General features: G+C 37.7%; 3 protein-coding genes across 5 annotated transcripts in view; 2 read left to right on the top strand and 1 right to left on the bottom strand.

Moving 5' to 3' along the window:
* Nucleotides 1–3,115, top strand: part of LOC110171766 (transmembrane protein 65-like) — a 30,397-nt gene extending 27,282 nt beyond the window's left edge. For both annotated transcript variants that reach the window (XM_055163364.1, XM_020937543.2), the window contains exon 8: nt 555–3,115. In XM_055163364.1, coding sequence (XP_055019339.1) covers nt 555–707 — 153 coding nt within the window. In that variant the 3' untranslated portion in view covers nt 708–3,115. The remainder of the gene's footprint in view (nt 1–554) is intronic.
* Nucleotides 2,910–10,954, bottom strand: mboat1 (membrane bound O-acyltransferase domain containing 1). Of its 2 annotated transcripts, XM_020937501.2 has the most exons (14): nt 10,684–10,954; nt 10,083–10,228; nt 9,813–9,890; nt 8,827–8,922; nt 7,560–7,615; nt 6,517–6,571; nt 5,719–5,905; nt 5,453–5,645; nt 5,266–5,369; nt 5,119–5,183; nt 4,902–5,034; nt 4,616–4,767; nt 4,369–4,537; nt 2,910–4,267 (listed from the first exon to the last, which is right to left on the bottom strand). In XM_020937501.2, exons 1-13 carry the CDS (start codon nt 10,771–10,773, stop codon nt 4,375–4,377), a joined length of 1,518 nt encoding a protein of 505 aa, XP_020793160.1. In that variant the 5' UTR covers nt 10,774–10,954; the 3' UTR covers nt 2,910–4,267; nt 4,369–4,374. The 2 variants fall into 2 exon arrangements, with proteins under 2 accessions (XP_020793160.1, XP_020793159.1); XM_020937500.2 differs by having other exon boundaries at nt 2,910–4,537.
* Nucleotides 10,955–12,038: 1,084 nt separating this feature from the next.
* LOC110171730 (transcription factor E2F3) lies at nt 12,039–19,624 on the top strand. Its single transcript, XM_055163362.1, has 8 exons — nt 12,039–12,563; nt 13,924–14,041; nt 14,257–14,387; nt 14,576–14,664; nt 14,764–14,926; nt 15,302–15,412; nt 16,089–16,230; nt 17,046–19,624. The coding sequence occupies exons 1-8, from the start codon at nt 12,285–12,287 to the stop codon at nt 17,318–17,320; spliced, it is 1,308 nt and encodes a 435-aa protein (XP_055019337.1). The 5' UTR covers nt 12,039–12,284; the 3' UTR covers nt 17,321–19,624.
* The last annotated feature ends 404 nt before the right edge of the window (nt 19,625–20,028 follow it).

Genomic DNA, 20,028 nt, shown 5'->3' with positions numbered 1-20,028 from the left:
GTTGTCCTTATTAGCTTATGTGCATGTTCGTCTGTAATCGAGAGGAGCCCTTTTAATCTGAGTAAAAGGCCACGGTCAGACGTGTCACATATTTGCCAACTGAGAGACAGCTGATGTGCTCTTGCTGCACTGGTATATGTGTGAAGAAGTGAGAGCAGTGTGAAATCTAATTAGCTTAATTAGCTTTAGCGATTAGTCTGTCAGTAATTTTGCTCTTGGCTGGTAGTAAAAGGTCACGTTTTGGTAATTTGTTTATCTTAACCATTGACATATAGAGGAAATGGCTATAAACAAAGTGAAGTCAATAAGTCTTAGGGGGATATTCTGCCAGTTATTGAGGTGACGATTTTCTGGTTAAAACCAATTATATATATATATATATATATGGAAGCACAGTCTAGTGTGGCCTTTGTACTGGTCCCAAGCTCCAATAAATGTTGCAGCTAGAAGGGCATCCACTATAAAACTATGACAGATAAAGAAATAACTTTTTGTTTTAGAGATCTTGTTTAAACTTTCTCTGTATTTACTAGTATGTATTTTTATCTGTGCAGGGTAAAGCGATTGGCGTTGGCATTGGGTGTATCCTCGGCATGTTTCCACTTTTGTTCTTTAAAGATGACGACAAAGATGAGAAGAAGGATGGGAAGACAGACACTAATGAGAAAACACAGCCTGCTGAGGCCACAGAAAGCAGCAAAAACTGAAGCTATCAATTTGCTGTTGAAAAAGACTATATACAGAATGGCCTTGTTGGGCGGACTATGTGGGGACCATACCCAATCACGTCAGAGGTGAATGAAAACGAATTAAAAGATATTCTGAAATTGATCATAGTTTATTTGATTGTAGGATTTTAAGCACAGGGACCTGGATGTCACTTGAAGGAGACTGAAAGCCCTTCAAAATGGCGAACTGCTGCTGCTGTAAACTAACCTCTAATTTTGACTGATACGACAAAATTTTACTTATTTTAAGAAGACAAAATGACACACTCCATTTGCCTTTGCTTCATCTGTCCTAAAAAGGAACAAGCATGATTCCGCATTCCGCATACAAATAAACAAGAAGGACCTAGTTTAAATTACTGTTTGACAAAAAAATATATATTATTAAGCATCTTAAGGCATCTTGTGTTGGGATTTAGTGTTTTTGTCATAGTTTAAATAGGGCTTTGTTCAGCAGTGTTAAAACAAGAACTTCCTATGTGGTTGCAGTTATAAGCTAAGACAGCAGTGCATGTGAAGGTGCAATGTCAGATATCCGATTTCTTAAGCATGGTTGTTTATTTTGAGCTGAAATTGGTCCTCTGTAAGAATCTTGTTTCGTCCATTTGAAACATAAACTGTATTTTTATGTAATTTTATAAACTGCACTCACAATGTACATATTAGGCAGAAACAGCACATGCCTCATATGTAAATGTGTGAAATAAGGTGAAGAGAATCACTTAAGTACCTCAACATGTGCAAAGAAATTGTAGCTGAAAGGAAGGACTGTGAGCTGCAAACCAAGTACAGAATCAGCTCAAGCTTGTTACAAACTTATTCTTCCCAGTTTCAAACAATAAATATATTTGACTTCCACAGTAATATTTTCTATTGCAGCTTTTAGTAATGCTTCTTACACTAACCCTCTCCCCCTCAAAATATCTATTTTATTTTCTGACTAGTTGGACCTGATTTGGACACGGCTTTTCAGGTCTTCCTCTGAGAAAAGGCTGTTGCTATGTACTATGTTGCCAAGCACATCACCCACCTCCCTACGTTATTTCTATGCTGCCCTCCACTGGCTAAAATCTAAACTGACAGACTTCAAATCCCTATCACTCTGTTTGGGAGCTGCCATCTACTAGCACACATCACTTTTAAATTTTGTCTTTATAAGAATGTTAGAAAGAGAAGCAGTCACTAAAGAAGACAGCATCTGCTCATTTATTAGACATTTTCTTGCTTCATGTTCTTGTGTTAGTTGATTTTTGCATTTTCTCATAATCCAGATTACTCAAATTCTCAATTTTCATAACATTTCATTTTTGTACGCACACCTAAATTTAACAAAAGACATTTAGACTAATGTTTCAGGGAGACCATCCACTTGTGTATGGAATTGGCGCTGAGCAAAATAAATGTGTAACATGTACTAAATCATTCATTAACTTTGATATTTTAGCACACATTACCTGTTTTTATGTATTGCAGCTTCTGATGCCAAGTACTCCATATAAAGAAATGGTAAACTTGAGACTTAACTTGTACAAGATAAGATTGTTCTGCTTATTTATTACATAGACAAATACAAAGATATGGACAAAAGAGAAAAGAAGTCTTTATTTATGTAGTTAGCATTTCAGTCTGAATGCTTGACCATTGTGCATGCACTAATACAAATCTTATTGTACATGTTTACTTTGTCATAATAAAATCAAGTCTGCTGCAGATCATTGTCTTAAGCACATGTTTGTGAATAATGCTTAAAATCATCATTATAAATATTCTGTAAAGTTCAAAATGCTTATGCAGGCATTAGTATGTTTTTGCATTCTGTGTTTTATTTTTAATGAAATTTACAAGATAGAGACGTAAGGAGCAAAGAAAATGTTCAGTTATGTTGCAGCATCCAGATAAGTGTTCAGATCAGCAGTAGTGCAAAGTATGTATGCACCATTACACTAGCATGGCAGCAGGTTTGTAATGGTCTTTGTTTTGGAGTTATATGAACTTACATGTATCCTGTTATGTATCATCAGTATTTTGTTGTTCATTATTTTTGTCTATTTTCTCTCCCGCTGGTGTCATTAGCTGAACATATCTACTATACTCGGAGGTAAAGCATTACTAGTGTCAGGGGACAGTTGAACACAAGGGGCACACTGTAGCCAATGTGTGCGGCAGAATAAACACAGACTATACAGATTAGAGCTTTTTATTTATCTTGTTAAATATCACACACTTTAACCATATGCAATACTAAAAATGAACAGTATTTAAGACACATATGTTAATAGCAGCTCAACATAAATATGTATCATGTAAATGGCTCCTTGTATAAATAAACATTCTTATTTGAATTTGTCAATTACAGTGGAAATAAAATAGTCACAGTAAACCTGAAAGCTTTTCCAGTTTTTTAAACAGTGTTAAAGACCAAAAAGCATTTAACGTTCAGTGCAGAAAGTGATATTATCAAATTATACTGACAATATCTTAATATCACCACTACATACCATAGAAAATTTGATATTCACTAAGAGTTTTCAGGCAATAAGATCATATATGACAATGCAAATAATATATTCAAACAACAATGCAATCTATTTACTTGTTAACATCATACTGGTCTTAATATCTCCTGCACATTGGCAGATTAGTACAAGATCAAAGCTAGTAAGGAGTAATGCATGACCAAATATGGATTTAAAATATGACATATATTATTTCAAATCACAAATGAATGTAATGTATTCTGTATTCAGTAAAAGTAACACCTCATACATTGGAGTAAGGCAATAGAGTAGAAACTTCGTCATTACTACAAGATTAGTTTTTTTTTTATCATATGAATCATGGCTCAACCCACCAGTAGATGGCTCAGTTTGATCTCAGGTGCTGAACCAAAATTTTCTTTCCAGAGAGGAAACACCTCCAGTGTAAAACAATGACAATGATTTTGTTTTGGACGACAACAACAAACAAAACAACACCATGGGCCACCAGTGTGTTTACACAGTTATGGCATTATTTGTCTTTTTTTTTAAGTGTAAAGTAAATATGCCACCTAACAAATGTTTTTGCACAGTATAACAAAACATCCTAGTAACACTTTGGAATAAATAAAATGTTAATGTTAGTAAATAAGCCATTTATAAATACTCAAAACGATATAAGATCAGTAGGATGCACAATCGTCAATTAATACTATGTTTATTTTGCAATACTAAACAAACAAGACTGTGACTTATTCTCTGAAGATTTTCCAATGGGAACTGGTCAAATAATTCAACTGTGGTCAGTCAATTGGAAGAGGCTCTTTTCCTAGCTTTAAAGAACTTCAGCACAATAAATGCATTGTGAATATGGACGTACTAGTTTCTAAAAGTAGTAAATGTCAACAATGGAAGACATATAGAGACAAATATAAGTTATAAACATATAAATAAACAATCCATTTGAGGTGGATGTGCAGGCCTTCGACTAGAGCACAGTCTTATCTGCTGCTGTGTCAAACATGACAGACATTTTACAACTGCAGAAGGTTCTTGTCCATTCTTTGTCCCCAAAAAATAAATAAGATAGTTTTCCAGTTTCAGATCAGGCACTTTGGTAGAACACTGAGGAAGCCGAGAGCAGTACATGATAATGCAAATACCTGTATTTATTTGATTTTATGGGCTCCATTGTTGTTGCAGTGAGCTGGTGAGTTCTCTGAGGAAATGGGGGTGGGTTTGTTCAAGGCAGAGGGGTCCCTGGGTTTGTGTTTCCGATGCAGGACAGCAGCTATCAAAATGCTGAGTATGTGTACATGGAAGTACATAGATCTAGACATAGAAACAAGTATTTTTATTTCCTGGCAGATGAGACATGTAGCATTAGATAAAGTATATAAAACATTTTACCTGTAATAAATCACTGTAGGCTCAACTGCTAGAAGCAAAAAGGGCATGACAGTGTAACAAATGGCAAACTGTGTCGCAGCCCAAGTCACTATGTCGTACCCAAACTTAATGATTTTGGATCCCAGGAAATAGTGCCGAATTGACTTCCTTATCTAGTGAAGGTAATAATTGAAACATTTGTGAAAATTGCATAGTTTATTATTGCCAAGCATAATGAAGGGTAAAAAAAGTCGTAGATTACTGTCAGCACAAAAAAAAGTAATTTTCTCTCTCCTTTCGTACTTACAGCTCGAGCTGCAATGGTAATGGGAATACCAGTGAGGAACGTGAAGTAGTATCCTGGATAGAGGCCATGCCAAATTGCAGACAGAACAAAAGTCAAAGGCAGCCTGTATCGAGGAGCTCGATCATAGCACACCCTGAAGAGACAGATAAGAGAGAGATAAAAAGACTCACACCAGCAAATGTTTTTTTGGGGGGTTTTTTTCGCAGATAATACACACATTTTGAGCCAAATCCCGGTGCGAATATTCCAGTTGTCTATGAATGTCTTATAGCTTGTTGCTGTCTGCAAAACGTTCACAACGAGTTTTGTCAGTTAAATATTGCTCTATTTTTGGACTCAAAATATATCAACTTGCAAAATGCACCTCAATTCCCAAGATGTTTACATTGCAGAGAAGATCCCAAGATGGCCTTCCATTCTCATCCATTCCTGAGAAGCCATAGCCCGCTGCGTTGTTGACTGCATCAGCTGCCAAGAGAAAACTCCTGCTCTCAGCAAATGCAAGAAATGACAGCTATAAGAATTTAAAGAACGCTATTTAAAGTACTCACCAAGAGTCCAAGCAAAGTAGAATTTAGGCCGAGAAGCTTGTACGGAGAAAAATGCATAGATAAGCCTTGTCACGAAGGAGGCATTGGCTAAAAAGTATGGATCCACGTTGTATGTTACTGGCAGAGACCGCGTCACAATGACAAAAAATAACATACAGCCACTGCAAATGAGCAGTTTCTCACACACAGCCCTCTGTCAGGCAATGAAATATAGAGTTATTACCTTTTAACAAATAAAAAGTGATGCAGAGTTTTAAAGGCCTTACCAGTGGTGATGGCTCTACTTGCTTCTTATATCCATTATGCCCATTGCATGTTCCTGATTGTAGCCTGTTGAGGATATGTCGACCTTCTATGAAGTCTATATAGTCCTTATAGTCACTGCATGGTCCCACCAATACACTCAGGAAGTTAAGGTTATAACTCAGGTATTCAATTAAAGATGGTCTTTGGCTGTGGAGTGAAAAAAAGAACTTAGGAAAATATAAAAGACAAACCTTTCCCACATGCCGTGTTAGTAAATATGAATGTGCTCACCAAAAACATGTGAACATTTTATAGAGGAACCAAAAATATAAATACATTAAAACTGAACTGTGTGTATTTGTATTGTAAACTTAATATTGTGAATCATATTGAATGATCAGTTTCTGGAAGTGCATTGTTCCCTAGAGGGGGCACAAAACCACTTAACTGGCAACATACAGTATGCATGATATGGAACACAATAGTAACAATTTTTAATGGGCAGGCAGCCAATAGTTTTCATGCATTTTCATGCAAATAGTGTTGACAAGAATGAATTCACCATAGGGACATCTCCATACGTGTGTCCATCTTGGCTAGGGGAAAAGAAAGGTTATTTACTGCCAATTTTAAAACCTTATGAAGCAGCCTTTTTGGTAGAATATCATCCACAATCTCATCCGCAACAATAACACTACACAGGTATTTCATTAAAAGTTATACTTCATTAATGATCTGAACTCAGAATACAGATTTACATAAGAGAAGAAGTGTCTTACTATGACATTTATCATGCAGTGAAAAGAACTGAGTCTTACTTTAATGCCAGGAGCTTCTGTTCTGGGTTTAGTTTGTCTGGCTTCTTACACATACCTGAAAAACAGGATGCACTACACAGTTGGCAACTGAAAAGATTCTGAAATTAAGTGATGGATGATTTCATAGCCATCTAAGATTTAGCCTAGATAACAGTCCAGAAGCTCAAAGTATGCACAATTTTCCCACTGGGTAATCCTAGTATAGCCAAGATCAAGATCTGGAGATGGGTCCCAGAGCGCTGTACTACAGTGGCTCACTGCCCCTAACAGGTTGTCCCCCAGCAGGCCTGGTTGAAGGATGGGTCAAAAGCAGTCACAATTGATCAATTAAGTACACTTACAGACAAACAACTTAAAGATAATCATTAGACTCAACAAAATAATCAAAAATCTGTTGCCTTCAACGATTCACTGTTGTTCTGAAACATTTGGATCAACCAAGCAACCCATTAATCCGATGTGCACATTCTGCACAAAGAAACATTCAGAACCAAAATACTGTAGTTAAGTGGTTGACTGGGGGATTGGCTATTGTGTGGAGATGATCAAAATAATAGAAAGACAACCACTACTGCAGCCTTCTGTCAGTCTAGTCTTTCCAGTAGAGAGGCTTGACAGAAACTAGTTTGCCCATGTCTTAAATGCATGTTTGTGTTTTGCACATTTTCTTCTTGCCACACTGCCGGAAAGACCAGAAGACTGAAGGGCGGTGATAATTAGCCTTTCTCAGCTCTGTAGAGTTTGGCAGTTTCTTCACCTTCACAGCTTAGTGTTTGCGCTGATTTGCTTGGTTGTGGGACTATCAGAAGAAGCTTGTTTACCAAATGAATCATATGATTAACAAACTTTTTATCTATAATTGAGAGAACAGGGAATAGAGTGCATGGGGTCTGATTACTGAGGGTCAAAATTAAAATGAAAGTTGATTTGATGAAATGAACAGATTCTGCCCACTACTTTTGCAATATGGAAGATCTCTGTCGGCTCTTCATTTTTCAAACTGCACCAAATGCTATTTTGAATGTGTATTAACAATAACTTACCATCATGGAGTTGAAATGCTAGAGAGGTAAGCTTTTGGGTAACTACCATCAGAGGCCTAGGCAGGAAAGACAGAGACATATTAACAATGTGTTGTTCCCCAGTTGATAGAAACCTGTGTAACAGTTGACAATATGTGTCCTTGTTAACCTCGTGAACCTCGTGTCTCTCGCATTTGTGATCAAGCCAGCATAACCTGAAGACATGTTGCATATATATATATATATATATGGTATAACTAAAGGCTTTTACAGCCACCAGATAGAGCTGCTCTGTCACAAGAATGCGGTGCACAAACAGTATGTGTCTGTGGCTATGCGCATGCTGGGTCTGGTTTGACTGAACTGCATTGTGTGCACTGCATGGCAAAGCAGAAGCAGCTCAATGAGAGTTGGCACAGATTTACTGAAACAAAGTGCAAGCCAGGGTGCTACCACTGCAGCCCCGGGTTCTTGTGCTTTTATTGCTAAGTTAGGCACATATTACAATTACAGTTTTGAATTTAAATTAAGGGTTTATTCACTAAACTAAAGTAAGAACAGTTGAGGGGAAGAGTGGTTAAAATGTCTCTTCCTGTATAATGAAAACTGTGTAACTTTTGAAAAGTTGATTCACTGATTAGTCATCAGTCATGAGAAAATTGTGCAAGTAAATGGTGGAAATGGGGGATGGCCTGCAATTATCTGATTTAATAGTGACAACAAATGTAAAAGACACTAGGGTAGGCATATACACGCTTTTCTAGGAATCTGATTATGATTTTGATTAACTTCAATAGACAAAAGCTATAAAAGCTATCTGCTATCTCTAAAAGTTCACATGTCACTGTGATTGGCTAAATCCAAGAAAAATACAAGCAGGGCATGGCAGAGGCTGAACAACAGCAGGAATGAAAAGTGGTCGTATTTGCGCATTGAGGTATGTTAGAGAATCACAGAATCATAATATGACGATATCATCAATGCCTCATAGTGCCACAGGGATGCAATAACAATAAAAAGTTCTCATTTAAAAGAGGTTCAACAACTCCCCTAAAAGCCTAGAGGTCAAGGAGTAGCCTACCTGGTTACACTTGATGAACAATGCGGCTTTCTATTGACTGGTGTGGTATTTGTACAATGTTGTGGCTAAAGGTGACTAAGTAAGCAGGAGAGCATATACTCAACCAATGAACAGTAAAAAAACAGAATGAGTCATGATACTCATTATAAGGTGTGGCAATGGGAGTGAGGAAAACTGGTGAAATGAGAAAGATAGGATTACTCTTACCCAGAAAAGTCTGTTGAGAGAATTCCATAGTTAAAAATACAGACACGTATCACTTGGCACAATATGAGGTAGCCTATAGCCCACACCATTGTATACCTGCAAGAAAAAAAACTCATATGTTAGGGATTACACATTTGATATTGCATGAAATTAATATCTATCAAGACTTCAGTAAAATGAATGTTTCCTATTATGGGTGCCATTTTCAGGACTTCAAAAGAAAGAATTTAGTTTTGAATTGCTATGGAAATGGTCCTGTTGTTTTTGTATAGCTCTTAAACTCATTAAAGCCCAACATTAAAACGACCACTACTACATAAGCCAACAAATACACTTGTATGTCTTCATCATTGCACTTTTCATTCATTCTCACCACAAATCTGGCACAATGTTGTCAATAATAAAGCAAAAATACTTGTACTCTACCGGTTTCTAGCAAAGAAGTCATCTCCGGTCATGAAAAAACAACAACATAACATACACTCCTACCAAATACACGCCTATGATGTAGAAATTTTTTGGAAAACCATGTCAAACAAGTTTTTCCACCACTTCATTCAGGCAAGAGCTACAAGTGTCTCTTCCAGATTTTTTACCATGATGTTATGCGATGTCAAGTATCAAAAACTATTTTACATTTTATTTCTCTCGCACTCAAGATTTCAGTCAAGACTGCACTCAAGATTGTTTTTCAAAACAACACTAAATATTATAAAGCATTTGTTTTCAAACTTTTAATACCAAGTAGCCAGAAATATTTAAGCTTTCCACGTATGACTGGAAGGCTCAAGAAAGAACAACACAAGAAAAATGTGGATAAAATCTCATCAGACACTAGAACTGAACAGCGCTGAACCAGAACATGCTCAAGTTTCACCAATGGCACATGCACCACAGTTTAGAAACCACTGAGCTGGCTATTTATAAAGAAGCAAGGTTATAAAAGCTGTTGGATGAAATAAAGTTATGTTTCACCTTCCACTCACCTGTGTACATTGTTGATATCACTTTTTATGATAATCAAATAACTTCCCAATACTACAGTGAGCATGTGAGAGGCATACCTGCAAAAGCAAACACACCCGTTGTTCCACCCATTATTTATTAGATAACATTGTTCTTGTTTTCCACACTGGTCGCCTAAACTTAAGAATGCACTTGGTCAGGACAATCCTATGTATTTAACAATAGCATGCCCTGGTGTGCATATTAGATTTAGCATCATATGACATGTGTGGCTTGGCAGAATTTTGTACCATCCGAAGCAGAAAATGAGGATAGCAATGCCAAAGAGTGAAGCCACTGCATGTCTGATCAGTGGGTTGGTGTGAGTGGGACTGAGGTAGAGACGAAACCAGAAGCCAGCAACCAGTGCAAATAGCTGACTCATCACGAAGTTCACCTGTAGATCAGAATGTCAGTGTCAACAAATGCAATTTAGAATAAGGCCACAGTAAAATATTTTTATAATTGAGAGGGGGTGTAATGACTCTTGCTGGTATTATAGGCCTATGTGTACATCATAAGCCATAATATCAGTGAAAGACAATGTCAGCAACTCTATGATATTATGAAAAACATTATTTAAGTAAAAAGGAGACACTCAAACAAAGCCAAGAGACTGAGGAAACAACAGCAAAGCAACATGGCCGTATTTTTCTTTTAGGCTTATACTAAACTGTGATTGTTGATACAGCAACAACCCAACAGATAATAGTCATGAATAACAAAGCCTATCCTTTCCACATTGTTCTAATTTATTCTCTATGTGCGTTTCACTTCACGTTTGTACAATAGACAGGTGTTATATAGAGATACAACCAGTGTGTTTTCAGATGGTTTCGTCAATAACCTTACCTGATCCACAGGGAAGCCCAGGTATTCACTCAGTGGGAGCAGCCACAGTGCGCCCGTGCTTTTAAACGCTGTCTCCACCGGCTCGCCCATCCTTCACTTTTAAAAGACTTCCAGCCCTGACTTCACGGGTGTTTATCTTCTTAAATGTTCCTTACTTTCTTGAATTGCCTCCAACAAACATAATGTGACAGGGAGGTTTTCGCGAGGTTCTGACCAGTTCACAGTTTGTCTTGCGGCTGCGCTGCGGGTGACTCTCCTACTCTAAGCGAGTCCTGATTCCAAAATAAAAGTTGTCATAAAACGTAATAACTGAATCTGGAGATATTTATTGTCTGCGTTCGTCAGTTCTGTATTGACTACCCCTTGAGTAGTATTAAAAGGCGCGGTGGGTCTAAAATTGTTGGAATTTTAACCCAAAAAAATACAGAAAGCACACTGTTTAATTTTGAAAGTTAGTCACATTTCCGGTGAGTTGTAGTCATGAAAGATTACAATAGCGTATTGACAGCATAATAAAGCTTCATAGACAGATAGAGATCACGTAATATAGAATAGCATTACATGTATTTGGTCTATGCGTTATAACATCTGCAAGCCTGATTGGTGCAGTCTTTTCATGGTTTTCAGTTTCATATATAGGTTTTGAGAACAGCATTCAAAAGATAGGCTCTGCTATTTAGTTTAAATATTGTTAATTGCTATGAAACAATGCTAATGTGGCATCATTCCAAACCCCATGGATAGCTTTCCAGGTTAATTGAGTTTTTACTTGTGTCTTGGCAACAATCATTATCTGATTTTCATTGTAAAATAACACATTGTAGGGGTTATTCACTAATATAAAAGATCAGGTTCATTTGTATGTGATCTTTTTAAGAGAGGCACTGGACAAACACCGGCAGAGTGAGTGGGGAAACACGAGTGAACCACGCATTTTATTTTCTAAAATAGGTTTTGTTTTACGGATTAATTCAAGTGTAAACACGGTCCAATGTACGAATGATTTTAATCAAAATCTTGGTCTTATCATTTAATTATTTGAGTGTTTAAAGTAAATGGATTGCAATATAGGCTATCAAGGATGCTCCAAGCTCTTGTTTGTTCTAATAGTTGGTAACTTGCGCCATCTCGTGTTAAGTCTCGCAATAGCGAAGGCGTGCCTCGGACACGGCCTATTTACAAAAGCCAATGAACACGTGGCGGCCAAAATATGGCGCGCTCATAGGTCAGAATAGAAGTAGTGTAGGCGTGTCCGTCTCAGGGAAGGACCAATCACACTTCATATGCAAATCTAGTTTGAAAATTTCCCGGGAAATCTGAGTTTCGCGGGAGGGCTCTTGAGCGCGTAAACCGTATCCCTTCATTCATCAGGCCGTTTCCTGAAGCCATTTCTAGACGGGCGAAACGAGAGTTGCGCTACTTTTTAATCCGCTGCATCTGCCTAAATGCACTTTTATAGGAAAAAATACTTTACAGTAGTCGATAAATCAGACTTTGAAGTGTACTTTGGTCTGATTATTTTTTTAATTTTCGCCACGGATTAGTAGAAATACGGTCTTAAAAGTACAGGGACGAGAAAGAGGTTACCCCGAATACGCAAGATGAGAAGAGGGATCTCCTCGGCTCCGGATAAAGTGATTTTAGCGGGGGTTGGGGGCTCTCATTTGGACAACAATATAATTTTAACAACTTTAGCGGATCGTTTGAATCCTGGACAATCAAATGCAACTTATATTCAAATAATTACGACCCCACCGCCTTGCAACGGCACACAGACATCAAATGTGTGTTTATCCGAACCTCAGATAAACAACCTCTATACAACTCCACAACAAGCTGCAAACGGGACAGGACAACGGCCTACTCTCGGAAGACCACCGGTAAAAAGAATATACAACGCTTTACAGTGCTATAGTTAGCCACAAACAAAACGAAATGTTAGCCCGCTTGGCTAACAGCTTGTTGTTCGCGCAGCTAGCCGCTTAGCATCGACCCAACCTTAGCTGAATAACTACCGCTGGCTAAGTTAGACAAATGGCTCTACTACGTGCAATGACAATTACTGCACAAATGTTTGCTTTAACTTGGGTTCCAGACGAGAGAAGCACACCAATGTCAATCTAGCATGCATAGCTAACTTTGTGATGCTCTTGTGTTTCCTTGCAGATGGAAACCCTGGTTAAGAGATGAGTAACATTAGCGCTGGCCTAGTGGCTGCTATTTGGTGTCTTAATTTGGGGGGCAGGGGATTGTTTGTTACTTGGCCCATAAGTTGGTGCATTTTATGCTTTCATGCACGTAGAGTCGAGGTTACGTGCACAAACCATGCTTTTATTCGATACAGGACCTTTACTCCAACTAACTTCAATATCGCCGCATTTATTTCTGTCGTCTTTGAAGATGCAAGCCATCTTAGATGGGAGTTTGAAACCTAGTTTAGCTCTTAATGCTAGGGGCAATAACCAAAGAACATCACAGCATCGCTGCTTTAACCTAGTCACTGATTTATTTTCCTGCACTAAACTGTATTTTGTGATTTAATAAAGTGCAACCTTATGTTGCATCCATGTAAAAGTGTACTCGAGTGCATGTGCACGTTTCCTGTATACTTCTGTTACAAAGAAAACTCAAAATCCTCCAACCGACATTCAGGGTGTTGGTTTAGTCTAAGCTATTCATCTTTCATGAGCTAAACCAGTCTGAGTATCTCGGGCTGAAGCCATGACCAGGCATGGGGTGAGGGGAGCTGCATGCAGACATAAAATGGCTGACATTTTGACTGTCAAAGGGCATATTATAGCTTTCTGATATCTGCTTATTTGTGTTTATGTTACATCTATCAAATCTGTGCAGTATTCATCCGTCCACCAACTGCAGATGTTGAAAATAAACTAGGCATTGGCTCAGATTAAAACTGACATTTAAAGTCTGAAGTTCATTATTAAAAGTGGCCAAACTCTCAACGCAGTTTATTTTGTCAATATCATTTATCTTCTGCGCTGGAAACCACATACAAATGCATAGTTTATGGTGTAGGTAAACCAGTGTGTTGACATGTATTAAAATGCTGCATAATACCATTGGGCTTTTGATAAAAATGTGGGCCTGTCAATTTGTTTTTTTAAGTGGTAAGATCCTAGAGCAGTAGTGTTTTTTTAAATTCAATTATTTAGTAGTTTTAGAGTATTCAAAGCATAAATGTGTGTCTAACACTTGTGATATTTTATTGTTTTTTTGAAGGCTAAAAGACGACTTGCCTTAGATGACTCGGATCACCAATACCAGACGGATGTAGTCAGAACGCCAAGAGGCAGAGGAGCGTCGGCCTCCAATGGAGCAGGCCTAAAGACACCCAGAAGTATGTTACTCTTTGGTGTGCAGTATTCATTTGCGTTTCTCTTTTTTTGTTTGCATTGTATGAATATAAAAATAATATAGTTTATGCTCTAGGCACATATTAATTACTCAAAAAATAAAACTGCAGTTTCACTTGTGGGCCATTGAGCAAACATGGGTCAAACAATTATCATATTGGAGTCTTGGCTTTGCGTGACTCCATATTTTTCATTTTAGCACCAAAGTCGCCACCAGAGAAGACGCGGTATGACACATCCCTTGGCTTATTAACAAAAAAGTTTGTAGATCTGTTGGCTCAGTCTTCCGATGGCGTGCTGGACCTTAACATTGCTGCTGAAACATTGCAGGTATTGATTTTATTTACGGAGTCTGCACAATTTTAGTTGAAATGTAGCAATTTTGCTTAATTGACTGTAATGCTGCGGTCAGTGAAATTCCCTTTACAGGAATGAAGCAGTTTAGCCATTTTACATTACTGCTCAAATCTTTTTTCTGGTTGCCAATAAATTACTAAATGCCCCTTTTTCACTATCAGGTCCAGAAAAGGCGTCTGTATGACATCACTAATGTATTGGAGGGTATTCACCTCATCAAGAAGAAATCCAAAAATAACATTCAGTGGATGTAAGTTCGTAGTGCTTCATGTTAAAAGAAGTCAGGTTTGAGGTTTGGCTAAAGATGTTTGTTCAGCAAGTTTTAAGTCTTGCTGTCTTTTTCACACAGGGGGTGCAGCCTGCTGGAGGTAGAAGGAGCACTGAGCCAAAGACAGATCCTGACTGCAGAAGTCTCTGCACTAGCAGAAGAAGAACAAAGACTTGAACAGCTGATCCAGAGGTGCTCTCTGGACATGAGACACATGAGTGAATTGCCAAGTAACCAGAAATATCCTTTTTATAATGGTCAGCTGTTTTTATGCTCACATGCTGAAATGTTTACACTGGACATGAGTAGGGTAAAGAACATTTATATATCAAAGAATCATCACAGAACAGGACCCCTCGCAAGACCCCTGAAGACTCATGTACGAGTTCAGATTTGGCTCAGTATTTGTAATCTTAAAGTACACAAAAATAAGACCCATTAACAAAACTTGTGGAATAAGCAAGCACTGTCTCAGTATCTACAGCTTGGTACTTGCTGTTTGCGTATGTTCTTATGTTAATGGCTATATTACTGACTGTTGAACATCTTATTGCTGGTGACACAACTCAAACTTTTCAATTCTTTGAATATTTTTCTTTAACCTCCTGAATCCACATATGCATATGTAACATATCAAGACATCAAGGAGATAGGAAGTCTCAAGGACCAGACGGTCATTGTTGTCAAAGCTCCTACAGATACCAAACTGGAAGTGCCAGATCCAGATGAGGTATATGTCTGAACCATTTAATGTATTTAGAAATGGCCATAGCAAATCTGCTAGCTGCCAATTTCCCAACAGGAAGTGTTCCAGCTCCAGCTGTTTCCAATAGGCTCCATTGTGACACAAACCAGGAAGACGTTTGGGAAAATGTGATTACAACTCCCAAGGCCCAGTTTTCTTCATCTTAATGTCATTGTAGAGTTTAGTTATGTTCGGCTTATCAACAATTCCAACCATACCTCTGTTTTCATCATTTCCCCACTGACAACTCCGAGCACACTGGGTACATGCAATTAGAAGAGATGAGGATGTCAAATTTAAGATGATCCCATACAGCACATATATGCGGTCTTCATTTAACCACTGATCATTTACTTCAATGGGTTGTATCATTGTGGGTTTTAATTAGAGCCATGTTAGGTGAGCCCATTGTCTGTAACTACACCAGAAGTTGTAATCGCGTCTTTCTAAATGTCAAAGGTTTGTGACGTAAACATTTTCACCTTTCTGTAACTGCTTCTGTGTGCTTTGTCATTTTGGTCTTCAATATGTTTGATTTATATTAGTCTTCTCAACCAATCAAACTTTATAGAGCGCTTTTCATACAAAAAATGCAACACAAAGCACTTTCAAGAATGCCTTAGAATAATGAAATTAAACTTTTATGTGTACTGTTTTCCAGAGTTTATCTATCCATCTGACAAGCACCAAGGGTCCCATTGATGTGCTGCTATGTCCAGATGAGGAGATGGATCCCCGAAGCCCTGTCAAAAGCTGCAACATGGACATTAATGGGAATTCACCTTTTCTTAAAGTCCTTCAGGGTAAAGATGCATTTGTGTGTTGATCACTGACAAGACCTTGTGGATAATTCCAGTGGCTGACAAACATCAAAATGTCACTGCTACACTGTCATGTTTTCTACCAAGGCTCTGGTCCTACTTTGTGATCAAGTTGCCAGTTGCCAAAATTTCTGATCACAGGATTAACTAACCCTTTTAACTTTACATGTTGCTTCATGATACAGCTCCAATGTGTACTGCATTTACTTTGTTGCTGGTTCAGTTCTTTACTTCACTTGCACTACATGTGTCCCAAACGTCACTCCCTGATCAGATCAGCTGACTTGTACATGATGTCTAGCAATTTGCCATGTCCAGCGCATATTGCTCCTATGCAGCAGTTTCATACTTGTGTGACCCAAGCACTTTTACCTTCACCATACTACACTGCAAGTAGGTTGGCTTAAAGTTACCTGCCTTCACACCTCACTCACCCTGCTTCAGAGTGCGGGGGTGGCAGTGCGAAAATGCTCTAAAATGCAGCGCTGCCATTGTTCCAAATGATACCTGCCTTGAGAATTTAGCTTTTCTTTGCAAATATTCACAATAGCACCATTACAGTACAAGTCACACACCATAATGCTGTATTAAGTGAGGCGGCAATCCTGCATCAATGTATGGTTTGTGAAACTGCTCAGAAATTGGTACTAGTCCAAAACATTGGTGCATCTCCCCCCAGTGATTAAGTTGTGGACTGATTCCTTTACACAACCATAACAATTCTAAGGATCCATGCTTAAATTTTAAGCTTTAAGTGTCATACTTCTTTTATTTGCCAACATAGTTTGTTTTTACAGATTCAAACTCGACTTCCAGCTCCTCTTTGGCTCCACCTTCTGCCTCGGCTGTTTCTGTCACCACTCTGTCCCCCATCTCGTCGCCATACACCAGTCTGCTCCAGCAGACAGAAGACCAGATCCCCTCTGCCCTAGGACCATTTCTAAATCTTGGACCACCACTGGACCAGGATGACTACTTGTTAGGTTTGGGAGATGACCAGGGAATTAGTGACTTGTTTGATGACTTTGATAGGATGCCTTCTCTTGTTCTAGATGATCTTTTGTGTAGCTAGCGTTTGCTTAAAAGTTTTACAAGTGCATGTTGACTGCAGTCTGTAGTCACCTGAAAGAACTTGTCACATTTATCAAAACAATTGCTCAAATGGGTATCTCAGGCTAAGGGTACATGAATAATATAACAGCAAAAGTCAATACGTTTTTACACTGAAAATGTCAAAGTTAAACACCACAGCCACATGTCTAAAGTGTATTTTGTAAAAAATATGTGGCATCTGTGATGTGGTACTGTGTGATGCCAGTTAAGTTTGAGTTTTATCACCAATGATTTTGATGATTGAAGGTAATGATGCTCTGTCAACACTTAAATTTGATACATTTTTAAAAACACAAACACTCATAAATTCCATCGGAAGGGCCACTGTGTCAACGGTACCATAATAGTTTTACTGTCTACTACAAACAAGAAATATTCTAAGTCATCAAAGGGATGGTTTCTCAAATTCATGTGGAAACAAAATGCAACATTTTGGTTACGGTTTTCTAAATTGGATTTACATTGTACCCTTTTACAATTTAAATTCCAATGAATGGTCAGATGATTGCATGCATATCTATCACTGAAAATCAGACAAGGGATTTTGCCATTAGATTTTTTTTGATGCCATTTATGAAATGAAAAGGATTTTAAAAAGGTACCAGTAGCACCCTTTAGATATGCCATGATAATTTCTGACCTAAACACTTGCTGTTGTATAGTGCCCCATTCTTTTAATCACCGTTTGCTGTCAATTTCATGTTGCTTGTGCTATGAATTACACTGCGGTATGAAATGTGTTGATTTTGATGCACCTTACCCACTGTGTAGAAGTGAAAATACAGGATGCCTGTTAATTTTAACTCCACTGCAAAACTGTTGTCAGCATTTGCCTCCCAATGTTTAAAAATTGAACATGTGCACATGGAAAAATGTTCTTATGTGGTAAATAATCCAGTGTTTTAACTGCCTGGTAAATGACATTTGCTGTAAGCATAAGAATCTTGACCCCTAGAATCTGCCCCTAGAGGGCACAGTGCTGCTGGATAACTTAACCCAACCCTTAATGATGTGTGTTTTAAGCGTGAGAGATTTCTCAAGGAGCCTAGCCTGCCCTTGTTGGCTGGTTATGTGAAAATGTACAGTTTGCTAATTTTTCAGTGCACAAGGTACTATAGGCTACCTCTAACTACATTAGTGCTAGGCATAGAGGGACATGGCAGATGAGTTCTTGAACTGTTGGTCACACATAGTTGATCAGGAATTGTAGATGTTTTGTGTTCTTAAACGCCTTTAAATGTTTTCGTATGTTTTGAAATTCAAAATCAGTTTTCTCATGTAAAAAGTTAACTATTCTGTATAACATTTTCACCAAAATAATTATTATCCAACAGTCTTCCAGTGGTCAGTAAGTCTATCAAATCCTATTTTACACCTATTTTACAACTAACACAGGGTTTCTGACTTGATGTGTCGGGAGCTTTTACTTGTGACACTATGTGTTAAAGTTTCTTTCCTTTTCTCTCCCAAGTGCACTAATTTTGGTGTACTGTCAAAGATGACAGAAATTATACCACTGAATGGTGACTAGAATGAAAACTTATTCAAAGATTTTTTACTGCAGGCGTATTTATAACGGTTATGTTTTGTATTTATAAAAAAAAAAACACGTTTAGTATTCCCCATTGAACTAACCACAAATGCTATTTTGTAAAACAATTTCCTTAAATGTTTTCTTTGACCGAACAGAATCTGTTCAGAATATTTTATCTTGTTTTGACTGTAATTTCTGGAGAGATTATACCTTTCCAAATGTTAATAATGCAATGTTAATGTTTTATTGTAGCGCAGGTGCCTATGCCAGCCATAGTCTGACAGAGTCTGAAAATGTAATGAATGACTGTAGTTCCTGATCTTCAAATCTAATTCTGGCATTTGGTTCAATAATGATGAATGTGTTGTATATCAAGTAAATTGCTGAATAATATCTGGCATTTTCCCTATATTTCTGAGCTGTTACCAAATACCATGACATGCATCTCCTACGTAACTGCTTATTTGAAATGTAAAGTTAATAGGATCTTATTGCAAATTTGTGACAATTTTAATGTTGCTATCTTGAAACATTTGTCACAATCTAATTGCAAATTGAGTGCACGAGTGAGTCAATGTGTAAAGGGTAAACTAATTGTGTGTTAATTCAAATGTGTTTAAACATCTGTCAATATGTATTTCAATTTATTTTGGAGTACGGGTGGGAAAAACACTTTTGTATACTTAGCTGTTTGTAATGGTAATTTTGAATAAAGACTCTGCAAGTTAATGTTTTTCTTTATTGAAAACAAAAATACAAATGCTTTAAGAAACTAATGGAACTCTGCTGAGGTAGATTACACTTTCAAAAGAGTTCAAAATTCTGAAAAGTTATTTCCATACCAATGAGTAGAGTACTGCTCCATGTACACCGTTAAAACTGGGTGCAAACATCTACTACATATGCAGGACATGGTGTTCTGGCCTTGGAGGCCAAAAGTGGCTCTCACCTATATATATTTTTTTGTCCCTCAGGCCTGCTGCTGTGTTGGCTCACATTATCATAGGCAGTACTTTTTACAGCAAAATTAAATCTCGTATAACCAGAACAACATCGCACTGATACAGACACAATGTTCTGTAACAAGCCATATAAAAGGTATGGTTGCTCTGTCAAAGTAGGCATACATCTGA

This window comes from Boleophthalmus pectinirostris, unplaced genomic scaffold (genome assembly GCF_026225935.1).
Source record: "Boleophthalmus pectinirostris isolate CB_2022bp ecotype Guang Dong unplaced genomic scaffold, ASM2622593v1 HiC_scaffold_6, whole genome shotgun sequence".
Classification (NCBI taxonomy): Eukaryota; Metazoa; Chordata; class Actinopteri; order Gobiiformes; family Gobiidae; genus Boleophthalmus; species Boleophthalmus pectinirostris.
Note: the sequence above shows the minus strand (reverse complement) of the source record. Positions and strands in the feature narration are given on the sequence as shown.